This window comes from Aulonocara stuartgranti, assembly GCF_965226115.1.
Source record: "Aulonocara stuartgranti genome assembly, chromosome: 14".
In the NCBI taxonomy this organism is placed as follows: Eukaryota; Metazoa; Chordata; class Actinopteri; order Cichliformes; family Cichlidae; genus Aulonocara; species Aulonocara stuartgranti.
Genome location: NC_138950.1, coordinates 29,687,042 through 29,710,239, shown reverse-complemented (window position 1 = coordinate 29,710,239; position 23,198 = coordinate 29,687,042). Strand labels below are relative to the sequence as shown.

General features: G+C 42.7%; 1 protein-coding gene across 4 annotated transcripts in view; it reads left to right on the top strand.

Annotated features, from left to right (window-relative positions):
• Positions 1-23,198, top strand: part of ankrd13b (ankyrin repeat domain 13B) — a 43,530-nt gene that overhangs the window by 5,690 nt on the left and 14,642 nt on the right. For 3 of the 4 annotated variants that reach the window (XM_082503789.1, XM_082503790.1, XM_082503788.1), the window contains exons 3-7: positions 17,365-17,500; positions 18,451-18,575; positions 19,477-19,525; positions 19,763-19,906; positions 20,699-20,939. In XM_082503789.1, the coding sequence (XP_082359915.1) occupies positions 17,365-17,500; positions 18,451-18,575; positions 19,477-19,525; positions 19,763-19,906; positions 20,699-20,939 (695 nt within the window). The remainder of the gene's footprint in view (positions 1-17,364; positions 17,501-18,450; positions 18,576-19,476; positions 19,526-19,762; positions 19,907-20,698; positions 20,940-23,198) is intronic. The other variant, XM_082503791.1, reaches the window with a different exon arrangement.

Below are 23,198 nucleotides of genomic sequence, written 5' to 3'. Positions count from 1 at the left end.
TAGCTGTGGCACTTCCACGGGAGGGGACAAAACAGGACTTTTAAAAATTTTGTCTTTTTTTGTAATAACTGCAGACAGCGATGGAGGTTGAATACTTCAAGTTAACTTTATATTCATTTTTCCCAAACTTCTAAAATCCCTGCCTGAGTAAACTTGAGCCCAAGGTTGCCTAGTCTGTCCGAGACCTACTTGGCCTGCCCTGCTGCTCAAAAGCAGGACACTGTTTGAGATTTATTGGCGTGAACTTTGATTTCCATGCTCAGATATGGAATATTGCTGAAGTGAAAATCAAGGCCACTAACCTACTTTTGCTCACTGGCCTAGTGTGATAGTTTCCAGCTAGGGCAACCAAATGAGAGGAAACACAGAGGAGGAAACATAAGTGTTTGACCAAAAAAACAAAAAAAAAGTGTGAATGTAAAGATATAGGTAGTAGGTTAAATCTTGTATGCACTGCACTTTGGAGAGCAGATCTGCTGAAAACCAATTTTATACAGTAACTTTCTCACACTGTAGTAGCGGGCTCTAGCTGCAGTAAGCCACCAGAAATTGCCGGAATGATTGCGGATTTCAAGATTTGTGTGTGTGACATCAAACAGATAACAAAAAAATAATATACCTTGGTCAAACATGCATGATAAACCCAATGATTCTTAAGAGGCGTGCTAAAGAATATTAGAGGCATAAGCATATTCCCAGTTCTCATAGTGTCATATGAGAGGAATTAAAATGATACGGCCCAGATAACAAAGACAGTATTTTGCAGAACAGTGTAATATCACTGACCTCTGCGTTACACCTCAGTAATCTATGATCAGACTTATCATTTCGCCATGTGCATACATCAAATATCCGGCACTGATTCGGTCCACAGTCTTATTTCCTTCCTGTAATGCAGTGACTGGATGGTTTAACATGAAACTCAAGCTGTCTTTTTTTTCTTTCTTTTTTTTCTTAAATGGATTTTTTGCAAGACTTCCACTATTAGAGTGTAGCATGCATGTACAGGTATCGTTTGTGAGAAGATAACAGGTTAGGTAAGATTGGGAATGGTACAATAAATGCCAGCTGACCATGGATAAAACCACCAATAAAAAGAAGGAGATGGAAAATAAGAAGGAAAAACAAGCAGCGGTGGGTTACAAAAGAAAAAAAGAGAGGATGAGAGATCCTGGGGTGAGATTCTTAGCCGCTTTTTTACCACAGCTTTGAGTTAAGGAGTGCACTAACAGCCGGCTGGGTAACGAGAGGCGGAATTGGAAATCAAGGAGGCAAACACTGACAGTCTGAACCGAGGAGCGGAGGCACAAACAAGGTAATGACAGGAGTGAAGACAGAGAGCAGAGAAGTGAAGAGGAGGTAGGGAGGAAATAATGACAGACTTTGACCATGAGCAGACTCTGTTTGGGTTGTGCAGAAGCGCAGCGTAATTGAAAAAGAACAGGGCCATGTAAGGAGTGATGGTCTATCTTAGGACAAAGCCAGGAAATGACAGAAAGATTTCTCTGTTGCTGTTTCTTGTCTTCTCTGCACCTCTTTGCTTCCCCCCCCTCCTATCAGAGCTGGTTTGATTATGATGCCCTTGGCGAGGTACTAATGTTACATCAGTATTATAAAATCTTATGCCGGAGTGCTAGCTTGAGGGGAATGGAGCCATAAATTAAGGCTCTCGGGTTCATTGGCTTCACTATAGGCCGGAATCTTTATGCTGAGCAGCTGCTATCTGATCGCACCTGACTACGAGCACATACTTCTCTTCCTTCTTCCCAAGTCGCATTTCCCTCAATGTCTAAAGTTGTCTTTATCCTCTTTCCCGAGTGCTTTCCACCCCTCGTTATCTCCCAAGTATCCATCCATCAAACCCACCCTACCCTTTTTTCTTCTGTGTAATAAAAATCCAATTCCAGATTTCAGGGGCCACATATGCTGGGTTGGGTCATACTTAGTTAGGCTGCTGAAAGCTTTTAACAAATAGAGAGTGCAAAGAGAGTGTATTAGTGATAGACAATAAATACAATAAAACAAACTTTAGTTGTCTTTGTTAGGCAGACATGTAAAAGCAGGGCTTAATAATGCAGTACAGTTCAAAAAGACTTGAACCTCAGGAGGATGTTTTGATGCTTCTCTTGATTACTATTGTGAATCACCTCGAGAAATGGGAAAGCATTCCCTCTTCTGAATAGCTAAACCGCTTTTTTAATTATTTGTTTTATCATCACTCAGTGTCGACATTTTCTGGCTTTCGATAGGAAAACATTTAGGTGGCTCATGAGCCCACATGGGAAGGTGCTAGTTTTCTTTAGATTATTTTAAATACTATACTTTTTATGCGGTTATGTTCCACTTATGTTCTTGACAAGGCCAGTCTGAAATCTGAAAACAATTTGAGGACTTGTAAGAAAAGCAAATTGGAAAATTGGTGATTTGAATTGAATTATCAGGAATTTATGCTGCCAAGCTTCTAATGAAAATAAAACTGGCTGGAGAGCCTCATCAGCCTGCAACCTCCCCCGTTCAGTAATCCATCTGTCTAAGCAGCTACAACTGAGTGGCATCCAGTTTTTTAAGTACACCTATTAAGCTGCTCTTTAAGACAAATGTAGCAGCCAATCACATGGCAACAACTCAAAGCATTGAGATATAGTCAAGACAGCCTGATGAAGTTCAAAGGGAGGATCAGAAAAGAAAGGTGATTTAAGTCACTTTGAATGTTGTATGGTTGTTGATGCCAGACAGGTTGGTCTGAGTGGTTTAGAAACTGCTGATCTGCTGGGATTTTTCCCACACAACCATCTCTGTGGTTTACAGAGAATCCTCCAGTGAGTGTCAGTTCTTTGGGTGGAAATGTTTTATTATTGCCAGATGTCAGAGGAGAATGGTGAGAGTGCTTTGAGCTCATAGGACGGCAACAGTAACTTAAATAACTGCTCGTTATATCCAAGATATCCAGAAGAGCATCTCTGAATGCACATGTGGAGCCTTGAAGCAGATGAGCTACAGCAGCAGAAGGCCACACTGGGTGCTACTCCTGTCAACTAAGAACAGGAAACTGAGGGTACAGTTTCCTCAGGCCTTCCCTGGTCTGATGACTCTCGATTTCTGTTGCAACATTCAGATGGTCAGTATTTGGCGTAAACAACCCAAAATGATGTAATAGTGTGGAGGACATTTTCCTGGCATAATTTGGGCCTGTTAGCACCAACTGAGCACCAACACCACAACACCACAGCCTACCCGAGGACTGTTGCTGACCATATCCATCCCCTTATGACCACACTTTATCATCTCAAACTGGTTTCTTGAACATGACAACGAGTTCATTGTACAGTTACCAGATATCAGTCTAATAGAACACCTTTAGGATGTGGTGGAACAAATCTGCAGCAACTCTGTGTGCACGTTGTTGTATCTATGCCATTAAAATAAGGCAAAGGGGCTCCAGCCCAGTACTAGCAAGGTGTAGTGAAGCACGGTAGGAAAGAGAATATTAAGACTTAAGGCTGCTTTGTCAGTCAAATCCATGTTCCCCTCTGCACCTATACTTACTAGAAAAGCCCCCAGGAGAATTCCTGAAGATGCAATCACAACCTTCAAAGGAAAACTGGATAAAAATGTAACTTTATTTTTAGAGTTTAGACATATTTAGGGTTTTGCACTCTTTGATTATAATTTTTAGGTTAGGTCGAGAATTTAATTCTTCAAACAACCACCTTAAATTTGCTGTTTTCATTATGGAAGAGGTTACCATGGTAACCTGTTTCTCATAATAGTATAGTAAGGATTGTTTAATCATGGTTAGTATGTGGTGTTTTCTACAGAGTATCACAAACTGGGGCTAAACTCCCTTCTTTAAGTTTAGCTGCTGTCCCTCAAATAACTGGGCTTCCAAGATATTGTTAGCAATGGTGAAATTAGCTCTTAATTAAGCTAACAGCACACATTACATATTTGAAGAATTACAGTGTCCATACATATTTGTACACTGATGTGGTCCTGTTGGCTTCATCAGGTGATGGCCTCCAGCTCGCCTTGGAACGGTTCGCAGCCTTGTTTGAAGCAGTGGGAATCAGCACCTCCAAATCTGAGGCCATTGTCCTCAGCCGGAAAAGGGTGGAGTGCCCACTCCGGGTCAGGGACGAGACCCTGCCCAAGTGGAGGACTTTAAGTATCTAGGGGTCTTGCTCACGAGTGATGGGAGAAGGGAGCGGGAGATCGACAGACGGATTGGTGCAGCGACTGCAGTGATGCGGATGCTGTACCGGTGTGTTGTGTTGAAGAGAGAGCTGAGTGTAAAAGCAAAGCTCTCAATTTACGTCTACGTCCCTACCCTCACCTATGGCCACGAACTGTGGGTAGTGACCGAAAGAACGAGATCACGAATACAAGCATCGGAAATGGGTTTCCTCTGAAGGGTGGCTGGCTTCTCTCTTAGAGATAGGGTGAGAAGTTCATCCATTGAGGAGGGGCTCAGAGTAGAGCCGCTGCTCCTCCACATCGAAAGGAGACAGTTGAGGTGGTTTGGGGATCTGACAAGGATGCCCCCTGGGCGCCTCCTGGGTGAGGTTTTCCGGGCATGTCCCACCGGGAGGAGGCCCCGGGGCAGACCCAGGACACGCTGGAGAGATTATATCTCTCGGCTGGCCTGGGAACACCTTGGTGTTCCCCCAGATAAGCTGGAGGAGGTGGCTGGGGAGAGGGAGGTCTGGGCTTCTCTGCTTGGATACATATTTGGATATGTGGTGAATGTGCTGTTAGAACGGCAAGAACGGCATGAACACAGGAGTCTCAGATTTCAGTGCACAACCATGAATATAAATGCAGTGATAGATGACAACACATCCAGACCTTCGGACTCCATTCCAAAGGTCTGGATGTGTTGTCATCCAGATGTGACACGTCCAGACTCGTCTCAGTAATTTCCAAATATGATTCAGGATACTGAACCAAATCAGAACCGTGACAGTGGCAAATCTAAATATATGGATTTGCTGTGCTGCTTTGCAGCTTGGTTTCGAGATGCATTGCTAATTATGCTGTTTTTCATCCATTTTAGCAAATCCAAGGCACTTGAATTTGACAGATGCTAATGAATGATGTACACAAACAAACAATGACAAAAAAACAGCCCTTTGCTCTCAACATGAGCAAGAGCTCAGTGCAGCCGTCTCTTGCCACGCCACCAGGTTTACCTGACATTGCTGCATAATTCAAAAGCTGACACACACACACACACGTTCACCAAAGAAAGAAAGTGACAGCTGTGGCTGTTTCACTCCAGTAGGCGACATTATGTGATTATGTTCATTTATAGCATATGCACTGACGCTGCCATTCAAACAGAAGATTATGCCTGTGTCTTATGCAAACGCAGTGCTGTCCCTCCACACACGTGTACTTCCTGGTGTTTTGGTGACATGTGCTAGCTCAAACAAAAAGGTGTCAGCACCTTTAGATAACCATCACAGAGGCTTTGTATTTGCTCCTGTTGCCACGCTGGCAGGTCCACTGGCATCCCACACTGTTCGCGCTGTCTTGATTCCTGCCCCATGTCTTCCTGTCTGTCTGCAGATCTAACCTGTTGAGAGATTATAGCTGACAATGAACAGGCTAAGCTCAGTGAAACAGAGAAACATTAGATATGCTGAAAAGTAGGTCACCGTCTTCACTTGATGATTTGGTCTTACTTCCACTGTTAGAATTCACGGCATGCGCCTGCACAAGTAGAAATGAAATGCAACTGTTTTTTTTAGAAGAGTGTGAGACTTCTGTAGAGGTTTTGTTGTTCTGCGGGGAGCCCTCTTCACCGGTCGTTTTACTCGTCGTGTCACCTGTGACGCAGGTTTTGTACTGTCTCTTTTATTTATTTTGGAAGCATTGCTATGATGAGACTAAATCAGGGTTTTGTGGGAGTGTAGCGTTTCTCTGAGCCTCCTCTGGATTGAGAATCGCAGAGGCGAGAAAGAGGGCAAGGGGAGGAAAAGTTATTTTTACACTCCTTTTTCCCTTTCCCACCCTCTGTTCCTATGCGCCCCGTGCACAAACATTTGAGAGGGCTGCTGTTTGTGAATATGCACACTTTGTATGTGTGTGTGTGTGTGGTGTTTGCATGAAAGATTGATGTTGGCCTAAGTACCTGCCAAGCTGCGTCAGGCCAGGCACACATGGAACGAGGGAGAGAGGGGGAGAAAAGAGAGTAGTGAGAGAAGGAGCAGATGCCACAGACAGAGATGCCTATCAATAATGCAACTTCCACTGAGCTCTCTGTTGATGGGAGGGCAGGAACAAATGAAAAAGAAGGGGTTAGAGGGGAAAGCACAAAAGAGTATAGTTTGGTTATAAAGAGCAGATATGGGTTAAGGAGAAAGAAAGAGAGAAGGAAAAAATCAAAACAGGCAAATAATCAGTGGATGATGCAAAAGATTAAATAGAAAAAATGGAAAAACAGATCTGCAACAAAGAGTAAAAAAAAGAAGGCATACACAGATGTTAAGAAAATAAAGGCATGGAAGAAAAATCTACACTGGCTCAAAATTGTATGCAAAGACATGCGGAGCTGCCAAAACCAGAGTCCCTACATCTCATTACAAATGTATGAAGTTTTCATCTGTCAACAGTGCCATCGTAATGAGATGATTGTCTTCTCATAATGAAATCAAACGGTTTGACATGGCGCTGATGATGACACTTCCTTCTTTTCTAAAAGACCAGGATCTTAGAAAGTGCACATGAGGAATATTGCAAAAGTGACAGGTTACACGGTAGTTCCCAGAGGAAGTGAGACTGGATCTCTCTATGCAAATAACCACATGCGTGTTTCTTCGGTAGCAGCAGTAGTAGATTTTTCAAGATACACCTGATATGGACAATTAATCAGTAATCTTTATTTGGTTGCATTTTATTTTATGATACAACTTTCGCATCTGTACGGTAAAAAACCTGGTGTGGCCCTCTTTTTCCTTCAGAACTACCTTAATTCTTTGTGACATAGATTGAACAAAGTGATGGAAATCCTCCTCAGAAACTATAGTCTATACTATGATGATAGCATGACACAGTTCCTGCACATTGGCAAGGAGCACATCCATGATATGAATCTCCTAATGGTGCTTTATTGGACTGGGATCTGGTGACTGTGATACTTGGGTACAGTGAACTCAGTGTAATGTTCGATAAACCAGTTTGAGATGATTTGAGCTTTGTGACTTGGTGCATACTGTCATCATAAAGGGATGGGCATGTTCAGCAACAATCCTCACGTAGGCTGTTTCTTTTTTAAATGATGTTCACTTGGTACTAATGGACCCAAAGTGTTCATTAGAAAATATCCCCCACATTATGTTTACACCAAATTAAGACCCTACCATCAGAATGTTGCAGCAGAAATCGTGAGTCATCAAACCAGGCAAGTTGTTTCCCATTTTTGTTCAACTTTGGTGAGTCTGTGCAAACTGTAGGCTCAATTTCCTGTTTTTAGCTGACAGAGTGGCACCCGGGTGTTGTGGTGGTCACAATTGAGAGCAATTCTTCAGATTAGCAATAGGTGGATCTCAGCTTTCCAATTTCAATTAAAGTCAAAAACACAAAAATTACAGGAGAGGAGCAAAGTTCTATGGCAGCTGTTTTATTGAACAGTGCAGCTCAGCAAAACAGAAGGAAAAGCAAAGCTCCCCTAGGGTGTTCGCCGTAAGCGCATGCAGGTAGGGACCAACCCCACGGACAGACAGCAGAAAAAAGCCCTGAGGGCTTTCCCAGGCCCCCTTTTAAAGGTACCAGTAGTCCCACCTCCTGCTGCTGAGTAACTTTCCCACGAGCCCAGGAACAGCAGGTGCAGGGTCAAGTACGGGCCAGAGTTCAGGCAGGGCTCTGGCTGAGGGCCCGGCCCAAAGTGACACCCCTAGGTTAACCCTTTGCTTTGCCTTCTGACAATAGGTCACAACATGGTCAAAGGTCACACATTAGTACAGCAAATAGCATAGTTTTTGTGATAATCTTGTGATATTCATGTGAATAATACTTGACCTAACTACATCAAATATATGAGTTAAATGCATTACATAAAAATAAACACTCCAGTGTAGGTTTATAGTGTGTGTGTGTACATGACAGTGATCTCATTATGTTGTTTTCAGTATCTCTGATACCATGTAACATTTATTGTGTGCGTGTGTGTGTGTGTGTCACCGTGTGCCTAAAACTCTACATGAAAGTTACAGTATATATATATTCAGATAGATATATAGGTACAAATCCACCACATTAGATATATAGGTATACATGTCATACAAAAATCCACTACAGTGTGGTCTTCTGCGGCTGTAGAGATGCTCTTCTGTATACTTTGGTTATAACAAGTTATTTGAATTACTGTTGTCTTCCTATCAGTTCGAACCAGTCTGGTCATTGACCTCTGACCTCTGGTATCAACGAGGCATGAAGCTCTGTATACCCTAGAGATGGTTGTGTGGGAAAATCCCCAAAGACCAACAGTTAATGACTTTCTCAGATCCATCTGTCTGGCACCAGCGACCATGCTGGTTAGGTGTATCTGGAAAAGTGACCATGAATGTGGCAGTAGACAACTTATCTTAACCTTGTAATAACCGACAGGTCACAGGTCATAGGGGAAGTTTTAGGTTTAAGGTCAAGTTTCAGTATTTGAGAAAGTAGATGTTACCTTTACCTTGAAGTCTCGTATATTTATTTTGGCATTACATTCCCGACTGATGATGACAGAGGCAGAAAACCATGACTAGGCTAGATAAACCAGATCTTTTGTAACAGCTTACAAAAGCAGCTGAAGCAAAAATAAGACTCAAAGTAAAAATGGTATATATGCTAGAGAACTAATAAGGAAAATGGGAGCAAGTAGACAGGAAGGATGGGATGATGGGGATGGTAGGATCATTAGTGTTACTACAGTACAGAAAGCATGGCCTGGTTGTGCAGAAATTATATATTTGAAGAGCACGACAGAGGAAAAGCAGTGAACGTATGAACCAAGCAAAGTTGCGTCAGAACATGGCTGCATTTGGACACTCCGTCGTTCACTTTTCAGCACACACAAATAAAGCTGACTGCTCACTTACCTCCACCATTTATAGACTCTCCACCCCTCACAAACCCCCTCTGTCCTCCAGATTCAATGAATTTCTATAAGCTGACATTTGCTTTGCTTGTTTGGCTAGCCCTCAAAAGAGAAAACGTTTTCATTTTAATTTTAGTCATTTAAGCCTTTATTATTGATAGCTGATTGGCCTTTAGTGTCCTGCTGCTGACTCTTTTCACAGAAAGCTTTTTGGCAGGGAAACCACAGGTTGTTCGAATCACTTTAAATATGGCTGCATTTCCATTTCATGTCAGTTAGCTCCAGTGTCTTTATTATGCATGCTGTCTCGCTGTAAAGGCTTCCTACTCATGTTTCATGTCAACATACTGTGACAGCTTACTGTCTCGGGCGATCGTGGCTCAAGAGTTGGGAGTTCGCCTTGTAATCGGAAGGTTGCCGGTTCAAGCCCTGGCTTGGATCGTCTCGGTTGTTGTGTCCTTGGGCAAGACACTTCACCCGTTGCCTACTGGTGGTGGTCAGAGGGCCTGGTGGCGCCAGTGTCCGGCAGCCTCGCCTCTGTCAGTGTGCCCCAGGGTGGCTGTGGCTACACTGTAGCTGCCATCACCTGTGTGTGGATGACTGGTTGTGTAAAGTGCTTTGGGGTCCTTAGGGACTAGAAAAGCTTATTTAGTACAGTCTTACCTTTAGTCAACTGAGAAATTTTTGCGCCAAGCACCTTCATCGCTAACTTTACATGACCACGATATACCATCCATTGTGATTTTGTTATGACGAGTGGAAGCTCAGAGATTAGTAGGGATGACATAATGTCCCTACTGTAACTACGGAATCACACAAGTCAAACAAGAGCAATTAGACTGCCCTGTGTGTGTGCGTGTGTGTGCGCGTGCGTGTGTGTCTGTGTGTGTGTCTGTGTGTTTGCACTCAAGAAAGAAAAGCCCATTAGTAGTAAACAACTATTTTCTCTTGAGAATTCCTAGTTTGTAAATGGGGAGAGGAAATGTTGTTCATCATGATTTAGCTCAGACTGTGTGTGTGTGTGTGTGTGTGTGTGTGTGTGTGTGTGTGTGTGCGTGCGTCTTTTGTTTTTCAGCTGAACATTGTTCACATGTGAATGAGTAAGTATGTCAGTAAGTCTGCAGGTCAGCATGTCGTCGTGGGAGGACATTAGCTCTAAGTGGACTTAAGTGTTGCTCCAAGTTTTGTGTGTGTGTGTGTGTGTCTGTGTCTGTGTATGGACTCACTCAGTGGATATCTTTGTGTCACTGCTACTTGTCTACGTATGGCTCCTGTCTTCTATCACTGATGTTTTCTACTGTCACGATCATTACTTTAAACTCACAGTTTGAATTATAGCTCTGTTTGCTCTGCTAACTCCGAGCACTGTCTGTCACAATTTGTTCCTATCTCTGCTACTACTGATGCAAATTGGGCCAAATGAGCTGCAGCAAATCTCTGCTGCTACAGTATGACACTGACGCTGTTTTCTCGTACTGCTTGAAGGTGTCATCACAACAAATGTCTCACATATTGAGTCGTGTTGTGTCGAAGATTTGACAGGGGTTAAGTGTCGCGTTGCTCGCGTTAGTTAGAAATTAAGGAGAGCTGATGATAAGCTGTTTCAGTCGATCTGTAATGGGGGGAGCATGGCCCTTTTAAATATATGTTTGGCTTTTAGAAAGATGCAGAGAAACCCTTTGGTGAGAATATGTGTGTGGCAGCAAGTTTATTATGCTCTCAGTCTTAACTTATAAGGTGCAAAAATAACAATAAGGCTAACTATTAAACACTAAGAGGCTGATGTGCTCTGATTGCAGGGATTTGTCACGCTCACTCAGACTGACTTCCAATTACCAACATAATGGGTTTTGCACATAATACTGTGTGCCTAGTATAATGCATTACAGAGAAGTGCTATAGGAAAACAAATGGAAAGGAGGGCGCTCGAGTGTAGTTTCATATCCACCTATCCATCTATCCAATTCAGTTCAATTTAATTCAATTCAATTCAGTTCAATTCTTTGTCCCACAAATCAGTTTAGCAGCATGGGTGACCAATGACAATATACAGGGGGACATATACCCATCCATCCATCCAATCCAGCCAAGTGGTGTAATCTCTTTAACCTGCCCTGGGTCTACCCCAGGACCTCCAAGAAAAACTAGGTGAGTTGCTATTCTGATGGCCTCTATTAGGGGAAAAGAATCGAGGCACAGAGCATAAGAGCCTCATCATGGCACAGACACTTGGAGGAGTGGTTGGTCAGCGTGAGCCTGGTGCCTGAGCCTTTACCCATGGGGCCTGGAAGGGCTCAGCCCAAATAGCCTTGAGTAGACCACCCTCATGTGTATCCGCCACCTGGAGGAGGAGCTAGAGACACTCCAATGTGCGTCTGTGTGTGTCAGCCAAAAGCAGAGGCTTTGGCCAACTTATCTTTGGCTGCCAAAATTGCCTTAAGGGGCATATATTCTTCTTCTCTCTTAGGAGAAAGGAATTATCTACATGAAAGTTCAGCGCTTTGTCCTGCTGTTTCTCTGTAATCCTATTATGTATTGTGTGCACTGCTTTTTGGCTGCATCCTGCACTCTCTGACCTGTCTCTTTCTAAATTCCCCTGTTCGCCTGTAATCACCCCCACTGGCATCCTTCCCTGACTTTATTTACCACTGTTTCTGTCACCTTCCACCTTGCCAAATGTTTCAGTTTATCCTCTCCCTTATTAGCACCCTTTCTTTCTCCCCCACGTCTCTCCCTTGGTCTCTCTTTCTGCCTCTGTGCTGCATTTCAGCTGTTGTTCAGCTGTTGTATCCAGAGTAAATTAAATCAAGTAGAGCTATAAAATAAGCTTAAACTGATAATCACCAAAATTACACAGGGACACTTAAAGGGAGAGCAGGTGTGAGACAGTAAAAGGGTCTTATGAAAACAAAATGAAGACGTTAGTAGCCCCCACCCCCCTTCCCTTCTTTCATTTATCTCATTTTCTCTAACATCATCTGGTTCTTGTCTCTGACTTTTTGTCTATTTTATGTGCTCACAAAAATATGTGTGGTTTCTTTCAAAAAAAGAAAAAAAAATCCATTTTAGGAGGTTGGTTTTCACACAAATCATCTTTTATTTTGTTTCTCTTTCTTCTTTGTGTTTACATGACAGAAGCCTGACTTCAGACCGTTCTGTGACTTTGACTGCTCTTCACGTTTATGCTGCACGAGCTCTCTACAGTTTCCCATAACACCGTGCTTGTGCTCGACATGCACACAGATGCACGGCATGGAAAATGGCTGCATTTGCATGATGCACAGTTCGTTATTCAGCACACGCAAAAACAAAGCTGACTGCTCTCTTTTTTCCGCCATGTTTTTCTGTAATAATCCACCCCTCGCACGCTCCCTATATTCTCCAGCCTACACAGCTCCTGAGGGACTCCCTCATGTTGTTGTCTCCCTCCAAACGCTCGTTCCCCTCCTGTTCTCCAGTCCTCACCTCCTCCCGCGTCTTCGTTTGGTGTCACCGTAACTCGCGAGAGCCGTCATTACTCTTTCTTTCTCTTCAGCCTGCTCCCTGTCCTCCCCTGTCTTAGTTAAAGTTTTGCCGACAGGCTTTCTCTTGCTACAGAAATTTCTCTGCCCACGTTATTTGTGTCCTTCTCTTTATCTCCCACTCTTTCTCTACTGAGTTGCTTTTGGAAGAGCTGTGGAGAGCGCATAGAGCTGTTAAGCAAAGATGTAGAGATCGCGCAGATAGACCACCCATTAACAGGCTGAAGCCATGGTATCATATTCTTATTATTGAGTTATGCTTTACTATACTCAATCCAGCACATAACAAAAACATTTTAAAAGCATGTAATTACACTTGTCTTTTTTTTTTTACTTGTTGGCGACTTTGTGTCTCTTGCTATCTCCCCCGCCCCTCCACATTTGTGTTTGCAGGTTTTCTTCATTTCCCTTGCAAATAGGACAAACAGAGAGCTGCAGTAACTGATTGCTAATGTAACCACTGACTTCCCATCTAAGCTCACAGTGTGCGTTTCTCAGAAACTGCAGTTAGACTGTGTTGGACTTCCTTTGGGTCATATTCTATTCGGACATCATCCATCAAGTGCAGTATCAATGGCAGCTTCCTCATTCATTGCTCAAAAAATTTCCTTGAACACATTTACTCTTTCCACTGCTCTAGATTAGTAAGTGTCTTGAACTATCCTAGGTTTGATCTGCACAGCGTCACAGTATTACTATTACATATAATTACACCATAACAACAACACTCACTATTTTTTTTTTTTTATTCCTGGAAAGATTTTTTTTCATAGCCTCTTTAATGTCTTTATGAAAGTGCTGATTCCAAGACATGCTGCTCTTACGTCCAAGAGTAATCCTTAATTAAAATTCAAGCTCACAGCAGACTGCCTGAACTGACCTTGGATCTGCCAAGGCCGTGGATAAATGGGGCATCAGCAGCTCTGTTTAATTAGGTGGCAGATCTAAGATCAGTGCGGTAAAAACTGCTGAAGGAGTAACACTGTAAGAAAAAAGGGGGATGTTCTATGAGAGGGACGGACAGTTTCCTCCAGAGCAGTAGATATAAATGTAAAACTCTGTGTTTGTGACAGCTTACCTTCCTGGGTGTAAAAAATAAATAAGTGGATAAATAAAAACTTTGGGATTTACCACTGTGGGATGTTCCACGTTTGCAAATTATGTGCAAATATTTAACAGTGGGAAATACTAAACCCTGTAGGTAACACTGAGAGGCTGCAGCTTTTAGTAAACTCAGAGGAAAGACTCCTACTTACAGCTGCAAGCAACAAACCAGGATTATGATACACTCATCTCTATTCATCTAACTTCTGTGATGCTCTAATGTTATTCTTTATTGATAAAATTCATAAAATACACTTAGACCTGGACCCTAATGCTCAATGTAGCTTCTCTGTCCTAACTTCTCCCCCTTCTCACTTCCTCTCTGTTTTTCAACTTCCATCCTTAGCTGATATTGCTGATCTCATCCATAAATCAAAGCCTTCTACCTGCCAGCTCGATCCTATCCCCACTGTCCTCGTCAAAGCCTGCTTACTCCCTCTCCTTCCCCTCATATCTGCTATTATTCACTCTTCACTCACCACTGGAACTGTTCCTGCTTCCTTCAAAGTTGCTGCTATTACCCCAATTCTGAAAAAAACTGGTCTAGATCCCAACAACTTTAATAATTTTCGTCCTATCTCCAATCTACCATTTCTCTCAAAAATCCTTGAAAAAATAGTTGCTTCACAAGTCCATCTTCACCTAACTGATAATAACCTTTACGAACAGTTCCAGTCTGGCTTTCGTCCTCTACATAGCACTGAAACTGCTCTTATAAAAATAACAAACGACCTTCTTATAGCAGCTGATTCTGGTCTCCTCTCCATCCTTATCCTTCTTGATCTGAGTGCAGCTTTTGACACCATCTCTCATCCCATTCTCCTTAGCAGATTAGCTTCTATTGGTCTCTCTCACACTCCACTAGCCTGGTTTAAATCATACCTATCTGACCGCACTCAGTTCATTCAATTAAAATCCTTCACTTCTCAGCTTTCTCCTTTATCCACTGGGGTGCCCCAGGGATCTGTCCTCGGGCCCCTTCTTTTCATCATCTACCTTCTTCCACTCGGACATATTTTTCGTAAATATAATATTCAGTTCCACTGCTACGCCGATGACACCCAGCTCTATCTCTCTACCAAACCTGACTCTACTCTTCCTCCACCCTCCCTCATCCTCTGTCTAGCTGAACTTAATTCTTGGTTCTCCTCCAACTTTCTTAAACTCAACAGCAATAAATCGGAACTTCTTCTGGTTGGCACTAAACGACTGCTATCCAGAATTAACAATTTCTCTCTCACCATCAATAACTCGCTGGTCCCTATCTCTCCCTCTGTGAAAAGCTTGGGTGTCATTCTCGATAGCACATTATCCTTTAACTCACATATCAACAATATTACACGTGCAGCATATTTCCAACTCCGTAACATTAATCGCCTCCGCCCCTTCCTCACACCTCACGCCACTGCCATTCTCATCCATAATCTTGTTATCTCTAGAATTGACTACTGCAACTCATTATTATTTGGCCTTACACAAAAATCTATCAACAAGCTCCAACGTGTCCAGAACTCTGCTGCCCGTATTATTACTAGGACTTCTTCTACCCACCACATCTCCCCAATCCTGAAGCAGCTTCACTGGCTCCCGGTCAAATTTCGCATCCATTTTAAAATAATTCTGTATACATTCAAGGCTATTCATTCTCTCTCTCCACCGTACCTCTCTGACTTATTACAGATGAAGCTCCCATCCCGCTGCCTCAGATCTTCATCTTCTCTTTCTCTCTCTGTTCCCTCTGCTCGTCTGATCACAATGGGAGGGAGGGCCTTTAGCTGCTCTGCCCCTCGACTTTGGAATTCCCTACCCCCGGACCTCAGAAATATTAGTTCATTCTCTCTTTTTAAGTCCACCCTCAAAACTCATCTGTTTAAAATTGCCTATTCTTAAATTTCTGTATGTTTTAACTTTTATCTTCTATTTTTATCATTGTGTATATTTCCAGTTTTTATCTGTTGTACAGTGTCCTTGGGTGCTTTGAAAGGCGCTATTTAAATAAAATGTATTATTATTATTATTATTATTATTATTATTACTTAATGTCATTTATACCCCTAGACAGGCCTGTTAGTGTACCTCCAGCACACACACATTATCAAAAGATAAGTAATGGCAACCCCGATCTACCCACAGAGTAGTAGCTACTTTTACCAAACTAACAAATATTAAAACTAAGCATATTACTTTTTCAAGTTCACAAACTCTTTTCATTTTTTTGTTTCAAAACTCTGTTTTTTATTTTTATTTTAGTTAATTTAAATGTTTTTTCACATCTAGTTGACCTCTGACCTTGACCCCAAGGTCAGAGGTCGAGTATTCTGAAAATCTTGTGAATGCTAAAACTTGAGAACAAAGCGATGAAGGATTTTTAAACTGATACCATCTTCCAGGAGGCTGAGGGGTAACCTTTTCTACTCCTAACACTTGTCAAGAAAGCCATAAATGTGTGGGGATTTTTTTATTATTATTATTTCAAAGGCAGAGCTCATTTGGAAGAACTGAACATGATTTATCAAAGTATAGAGTCTAGATTCTGGTGGTCAAGACTTGTACGAGGATGGCCAGCATGAGAAGATGGGGAGGAGGTGGGCTGAACAAATGACAGTCTGAAAGACAAAATGATAGAAGAGAGGCAGATTGAGTCAAAGGAGGCAGGGAAAAAATGATTAAGCCAAAGGGGAAGGAGAAGTGATGTAAATAACCTATCACCCGGAACACAGATGGGTGTATTTAGGCACAAGGCTTGTTTCGGGACTTGATAAAGCAGGTAACACTTCCTACTTCTTACTCCAGGAACACTTTATTTGTTTGTTTGAAAGCTGTACCAAATAGCAGAGGCTGCAGCGAGCTAGCCTTGTGAGCATCTAAAACTGGCAGTTGCTTTCTACCACACTTTTCACATTTGAGGGCTTTAAAAGCCTCCTGCCTTTTAATTTTCTGTATCAAAGCACTGGTATGATTGATGTGAAAAGATTAACACTAATGTAGTATGGCTGCCTAATGAGGCCTTGTTGACATGCTTCTAAATTCAGAGTGGAGAGCTGAGAGCTGAAGTGTAGCCTCAAGCTGTAAAAGCTTACTAAGAAAAAAAAAGTGTATTTTTGGTGACAAAGAGGCTGTAGGTTATATATTTTTGCTTAATTGCACAGCAGGTTGAAAAGAGACGCTTATTTCTGTTACCTGCCCACATGTTTTTTTTTTTCACCAAGACTCATACTGGAACACTCTCTGAAACTTTATTTTTCAAGTGTTCAGGAGCAGCAGACAGTATAACACATAAAATGTTGTGTGATACGTGTGTTTGTGGCTGTGTTTGTGTGTCCAGAGGCCTGTTTAACAAAGCAGGTAGTACACTCTATGTTTACCCAAACCCAACACATCCAGCCCAGAAAATAAGTGGAGTACAGAAGTGTAGTGCCCAGCCATGTAGGAGTGGTGACAGATCAATTAGCACCTGTCTCTCCCCGCATCTTTCTGCTGCTACCGGCACAGTTGTGTCTCTATTATATGTTTTTCTGTTGCCACTCCTCTATCTGAGCCACAAGAGCATTACATTGATACACAAGTAACCCCAATTCCTACTCAAATAGATCCTTCTTAATTTATACATTTAGGATTTTAACATCTTCCTCCGCCTTCTATTTTTGCATCCAGACCGATTTAGAGTCTCTGGACCCTCGCGGTCGTACTCCTCTTCACCTCGCTGTCACGCTGGGCCACCTGGACTGCGCCAGGGTCCTGCTGCAGCACGGCGCTGACGTTAGCAAGGAGAACCGCAACGGATGGACAGGTGAGTGAGTGCACATGCTGTGTGGAGTTTATTTGTGGTAATGCGAGCAGTGCACAGCATGCATAAGCTGTATCTGGAGGGTGGTGGTACATTTTGGAAACTTAGTGACCTTATAATACATTTTATCGTACATCTTTGTACACCTTTTTTGTTTGGAAAATGAAAACCAAAATCTCATCTCTGCTGGCACATTTAAAATTTGGTTTTGTGCTCTTGCAGTGGGAAGATAATGGAGTTTGAAATCAGTTCTTTTTTGTAACTTTTATTTTTCCATTTGTGCCCAAAATATGATCTCACCTTAAGTTTCTTGTTTTTGCTGTCATCTCCTCTCTTTTTTGTGGCTTTTCTCCCCTGACGTTGATGATTTAAGTGCAGTGCACTGAATCTAAGTTATTTCAATGAATCAATAGTTGAAAAATACTGAGTCCATATATTTTGTTTACCTTTACCTGCTCACTTACCCTCACAGTGGTAGCCCTGTCAAGAGTAAGTTTCACGCATACCACACTAGTAAAACTGCTTCTTCTTTTTTTTTTTTACATTAGGCCAGAAAATAGAGCTGCTCTTCTAGTTGTAAATGTGAAACTAATGCTACCAAGAGCAGTTCTCCATTGCATTATTTGCCTGGCTGTGTGAAACAAAGGAAGACGTTATATCAGCACGCTAACCAAACAAGCATCATGCCTGTGTGATCGTTGCATCTTTAAAATGTCACACAAATACACACACCAGATAATATAGCGTGTGTGTGATAGTTCAACTCACAAAGTGTGCTGTTCAAGTGTAAGGACAGCTGATCAATGATGGGTGAGACGCAGTAATTGGTGGTTCCAGCTTCTCCTTTGGCCCACTTCAGTTTTGGCAGTTCTCGCTGCCCCCTTTAAATTGTTCATGTACATAAATTTTAGATGAAGCCTGAGTGACTGGTTCTGTTTTACTCTCCCTCTCAGTTCTTCAGGAGGCGGTGAGTACCAGAGATCCGGAGCTGGTGCGTCTCGTGCTTCGTTACCGTGACTACCAGAGGACTGCCAAGAGACTGGCGGGCATCCCCGTCCTGCTGGAGCGACTGCGCCAAGTGCGATTTCACACAAGCACCCATAAGCACACACACGCGCTGTAGTGCACAGGTTCATGAAATAAGTGTGCAAGCCATGTGGGTGATAAATATGGAAGCTATAAATGCATTTGAAATGTAAATAAGTCTTTTTCAAATTTACATGCAAATTTGCTTTTCCCACGAGATCCTTTCTGAAGGTATTAATAGCTTTCTTTAACAAGGGCGATACACTCAAAGGATATGTCTCCATGTTGCAAAGCGCTCTCTCCCTCTAATCTGACTCATAGCTGTTCCTTAAGGACCTCAGGATTGCCCTGTTTGAAGGCAAAAAAGCAGTGATGGACATGCCGAGGCTGCCCGTACAGGAGGTTAATGGTTAGAAGCCTGCAGCAGCAGATTGTGTTGGAGCTGTTGCACAAAACAGTGACAGCGATGCAGGGATGTGCCTCCAAACTGTCTGACTTCCTGTGTATCTGCTCCTGCCGGCTCCCTGATACACACAACACCCTCACACTGTGAAAACAGCAAGGAGCACTGGCACTCAAACGCACTCACACACGAACCCGCGAGCGTTACACACATCTCATCCTTCTTCATCTGCCGCTGCTCTCACCCACATTATTGTCCTCTCCATCCCTCCATCCATCACTTCTATTATTAACACACACACACACATATGCAGACATTTCCAGTTTCCAGTCCCATCATCTTTGGCACAGACATCCCTGCTGCATTTATTAGCTTTACTTCTTTTTTTCTCTCCTCCTGCACATCGGTATTCTCCTCCCTCTGTCTGTTAATCTTTAACTTCATCACTCTCCACAACTCTCCCTCCGTATCTTCCTCTTTATCGATGCTCAGTGTTTTCTCATTTTTATTCCTTTCTCTGTCTGTCTCTGCTCTCCTCCTCCACCCTAAGCAGGCCCAAGACTTCTATGTGGAGATGAAATGGGAGTTTACCAGCTGGGGTGAGTCCAGTCCTTGTGTCCAGTGATCCAGTAAAAGCCAGTACCAACCAGTCAGATCTATTAATTTTATCTGCCTCTTAGGCTAAAGACACCTGTTTTCAGTTGCATGTCAGAAAAGCATTTGTATTGTATGTGTAGGTTAGAATGGCTTAAATTTAAAAAATTCAAATGCAAAAAAGAAAACTGAGACCTAGCTCAGCATGGTTTGAGTCAAAGAGTGTCTGTATTCGTCCTTAGTGCCCCTGGTGTCTCGCATCTGCCCCAGTGACACATACAGAGTTTGGAAGAGTGGTCAGTGTCTCCGTGTTGACACCACCCTGATGGGATTTGAACAGATGACCTGGCAGAGAGGAAACCGGAGCTTCATTTTCAAGGGACAGGGTGAGAGTTTGAGCTCGACTGGCTCGCTCTGTGTGAGGTGCACGCAGTGTGTCAAAATGCATTCAAAGAAAACCACACTGACTAGTGCTGATATTTAAAAATGGAGGTGAAAGACAGATGAAACTGGGCGACGTGAGAACAACAAAAGCACAATTCAATTAGCATTTTTCTTTCGTTGCGTTTTTGCTGAGAATTATTTGCACAAGTGAAACAAACACGGTTTAATATCAAAATGAGTAGAGCGCAAAGCTAGCTGTTTCCTCCTGTTTTTGTGCTAAGCTAAGCCAACTCGCTGCTTCCTGTGGCTTTATTGATCACAAAGGCATGAAGCTGGTATTGATTTCAAATGATTCTCATAAACCAAGACGATAACTGTGTTTCCTAAATTTATCTCCAATATGTATCCTTTAAATCTCCCGTAGTGGGAAGTAGAGATGGGGGATCGATCCAATAATCGATCGTGTGTTTACCAGCGTTGGTAATGGTATGTAGCACAGTAGGATTGATACTTATTTCTATCCTCCAAGTTCAGTACGTAGCTCACTGAACTGTTGATGATGATTTAGCTCATAAATCATGACACACTGGTCTCCCCTTCATGAGCTCCCTTTATAAGTTATAAGTATCAGTATTGATATTGGTATCAGCAATACTGGCCCTGTATTGACTTGGTATCAGGCAGGTATCTGTCTGTCTGTCTGTCTGTCTAAGCATCACAGATTTGTGGACTTTCTCACCTCACTGAAAAGCTCTCAACTTTTCTCTTCCCTTCTCTCCCTGTCTTTCTCTCAGACTCCAGCGCAGAGGTGATGGAGGTCGACCACGACAGGCAGCTGGTGTTCCGTGAGACCTTGTGCGTGTCATCCCTCACAGCGCTCTCGCCGGGCAGGGGGAAGGGTGGTGCCTGCAGCAGCACCACAGCTGGGTTGGGCCTTCTGGGAGTAATGCAGCCCACTGACGAGCAGGTAGCGGCCCGGCTGTCTGCCCCAGTGGTGACCACGCAGCTGGACACCCGCAACATCGCGTTCGAGAGGTCAGAAAAAATACTGCTATGTACTGAACAAAAATATACAGGATGTGAAAAATCAAAGCTAATAAATAGCTTTAGCTCAGCCACAGGACTTGCTCCATTAATCTGCTGTTCTTTTTTTTTTTTTGCTTTGTTTTGTTTTTTCCCCAGTGGAGAAAAATCACTCTTTTGTTGTTAGAGTTGAATTTCTGTCAGCGTTTCTCTGTTGCTGCCTCCTACACTGCAACCCACAGCTGAGTGGAACGAGTTCAGGCACGTTCTCTGGTGGCTGTCAAAATGCATTTCACAAAATGTAGGAAAATACAAACCAAAGCTGCAGCAGTGGGAGGAAATGGACACAAGAAAAAGTCGCATAGAACAAACTGTTAAATTTCATTGAAGAGCACATATTTTTGGAATATTGTATCCAAAAATCTGGGAATGTGTTCCTATCAAAAAAGTGCATTAAAATAGTTATTCTAAAATCCCGCTGTAGTTTAAAGTAAGACTGTAGAGCTTTTGAAAGAAGTAAAAACAATGTTCAAATAGCAGCAGCTGTCTTGTAATCCAGTTGCAGTCACACTGGGTCAATAGTAATCATTGTATTTTAATTTAACTACTCGCTTCTTCATCCTTTCTGTCTCTGTGTAACCTCAAAAGGCAAAAAGTGCCCAAATAAATTTGCAGGACTACGCTTGATGTGAAGGAACAAATTAGCTTCTGGCTGCCTGAATCGAGCTGGGGGCGCCTGTAAAACAAGTAAAATGCAGTGGTGGGAAAAGACAAAAAGACTTGGACAAGAGACAGGCCGGACATAAGGTGGAGAGAAGAGTGGACCGAGCAGGCGGGAGGCAGGGGGGGTCATGGAGGACAAAATTCATCCTATTCTGGTTGGTTGGAGAGATAAGACTGATGAGGAAAGGACGGGGGTAACGGAAGAGGGAGTTTTGTTTGGACAGAGAGGGATGGAGAAGAGAAAATGTAAAGAGATGAAACAAAAAAGGAATGAGAGCGAGGGACAGAACTAACGCTGGGACGTGGAGGTATGAGGGGAAGGCACACAATAAGAAAAATGGAGGGAAAGATGAACGGGTAGCAAGGCTGTGGGCGGGAAAGCACAATACAGAAGCCAGAAGAAAGAGATATTTGATCTTTTTTTGTGGAAGGAGGGGAAAAAGAGGAAGACGGTGATAGATAGGCGAGTGATGGAAAGGCAGCGGTGGCAGGAAGTGAATGTTAACAGATTAAAAGTGAGAAAGAAGGCAGAGAGACGAATGACTCCAAGAATTGAGCGAGGAGAGGTTGGGGTGGGGTAATTATCTCACTGTCAGACTTGCACCTCGGTGTCACCTCTGTGCATTTTGCTCCGTCAGCATTCCTGTCCAGTAATGTATTTGGGATGCTTTACAGCAAACCGCTTCGTCAAGCATCCTAGACAGGGACACCTCAAAGCTCTGGAGTTATTACGTCTCTACGCAACTTTGCACACAAAAAATACAGCGCTGCAGTTTTACTGTTTTAAAAGTTGGATTCAAAGTTTTGGGAACCCATGACAAGGACCTTGACAGCTGGCTAGCAGAGGAAACGGTATGCTTAGGCTACAGACTTTCCCTGATTGAGACAAATTCATGTGCCACTTGCCAAGGGACATAAAAGGACTGTAGTGTATATTAGCTTGAAAGACATATTTTTCCGTTACTTCGGTGTATATATAAGATAAACTACCTTGAGAAGTGGATGGAAGATTATCGTATGCCTTGGCAGTCGTTTGCATTCGTGTTTAGCGCCGGTCCTCTTGGGGTCTGTTTGGCCAACAATCATTTACAAAAATGCAACAGGCTGCAAGTTAGTCTGTGATGTATCACTTAAACAGAACAATGCTAGTTTGTTTTTTTAGTAGTTCTGGCCTTGTTTATACTATTTAGCATGCTAACATTTTGCAAAGTACAGTTCAGGCTTGTGAGATTGCCAGTATTTTCCATTAAACTAAATCTTTTGATAATTATAACAGCTTATCCACAGAGGAGCAAATTTCCAAACAGCCCGTACAGTTGTTGTTGACGAAAATCTAAACAAAGTAGGATGGGAGACAGGCGTGACAGCTTTTTGAGTAACAACCCTTAGGAGAATTCTCCCAAATGTCACTGATAAAATAAAAAAATAAATAAATCTGATATTGTTTCACTAATAAACTTAAGAGCTGAAATGATTGGATTAACCAGCCTTGAAAAGTGAGTTTTTGAGCTTTGAGGAATTTAGTGGCACGAATAAATCACGAAGATG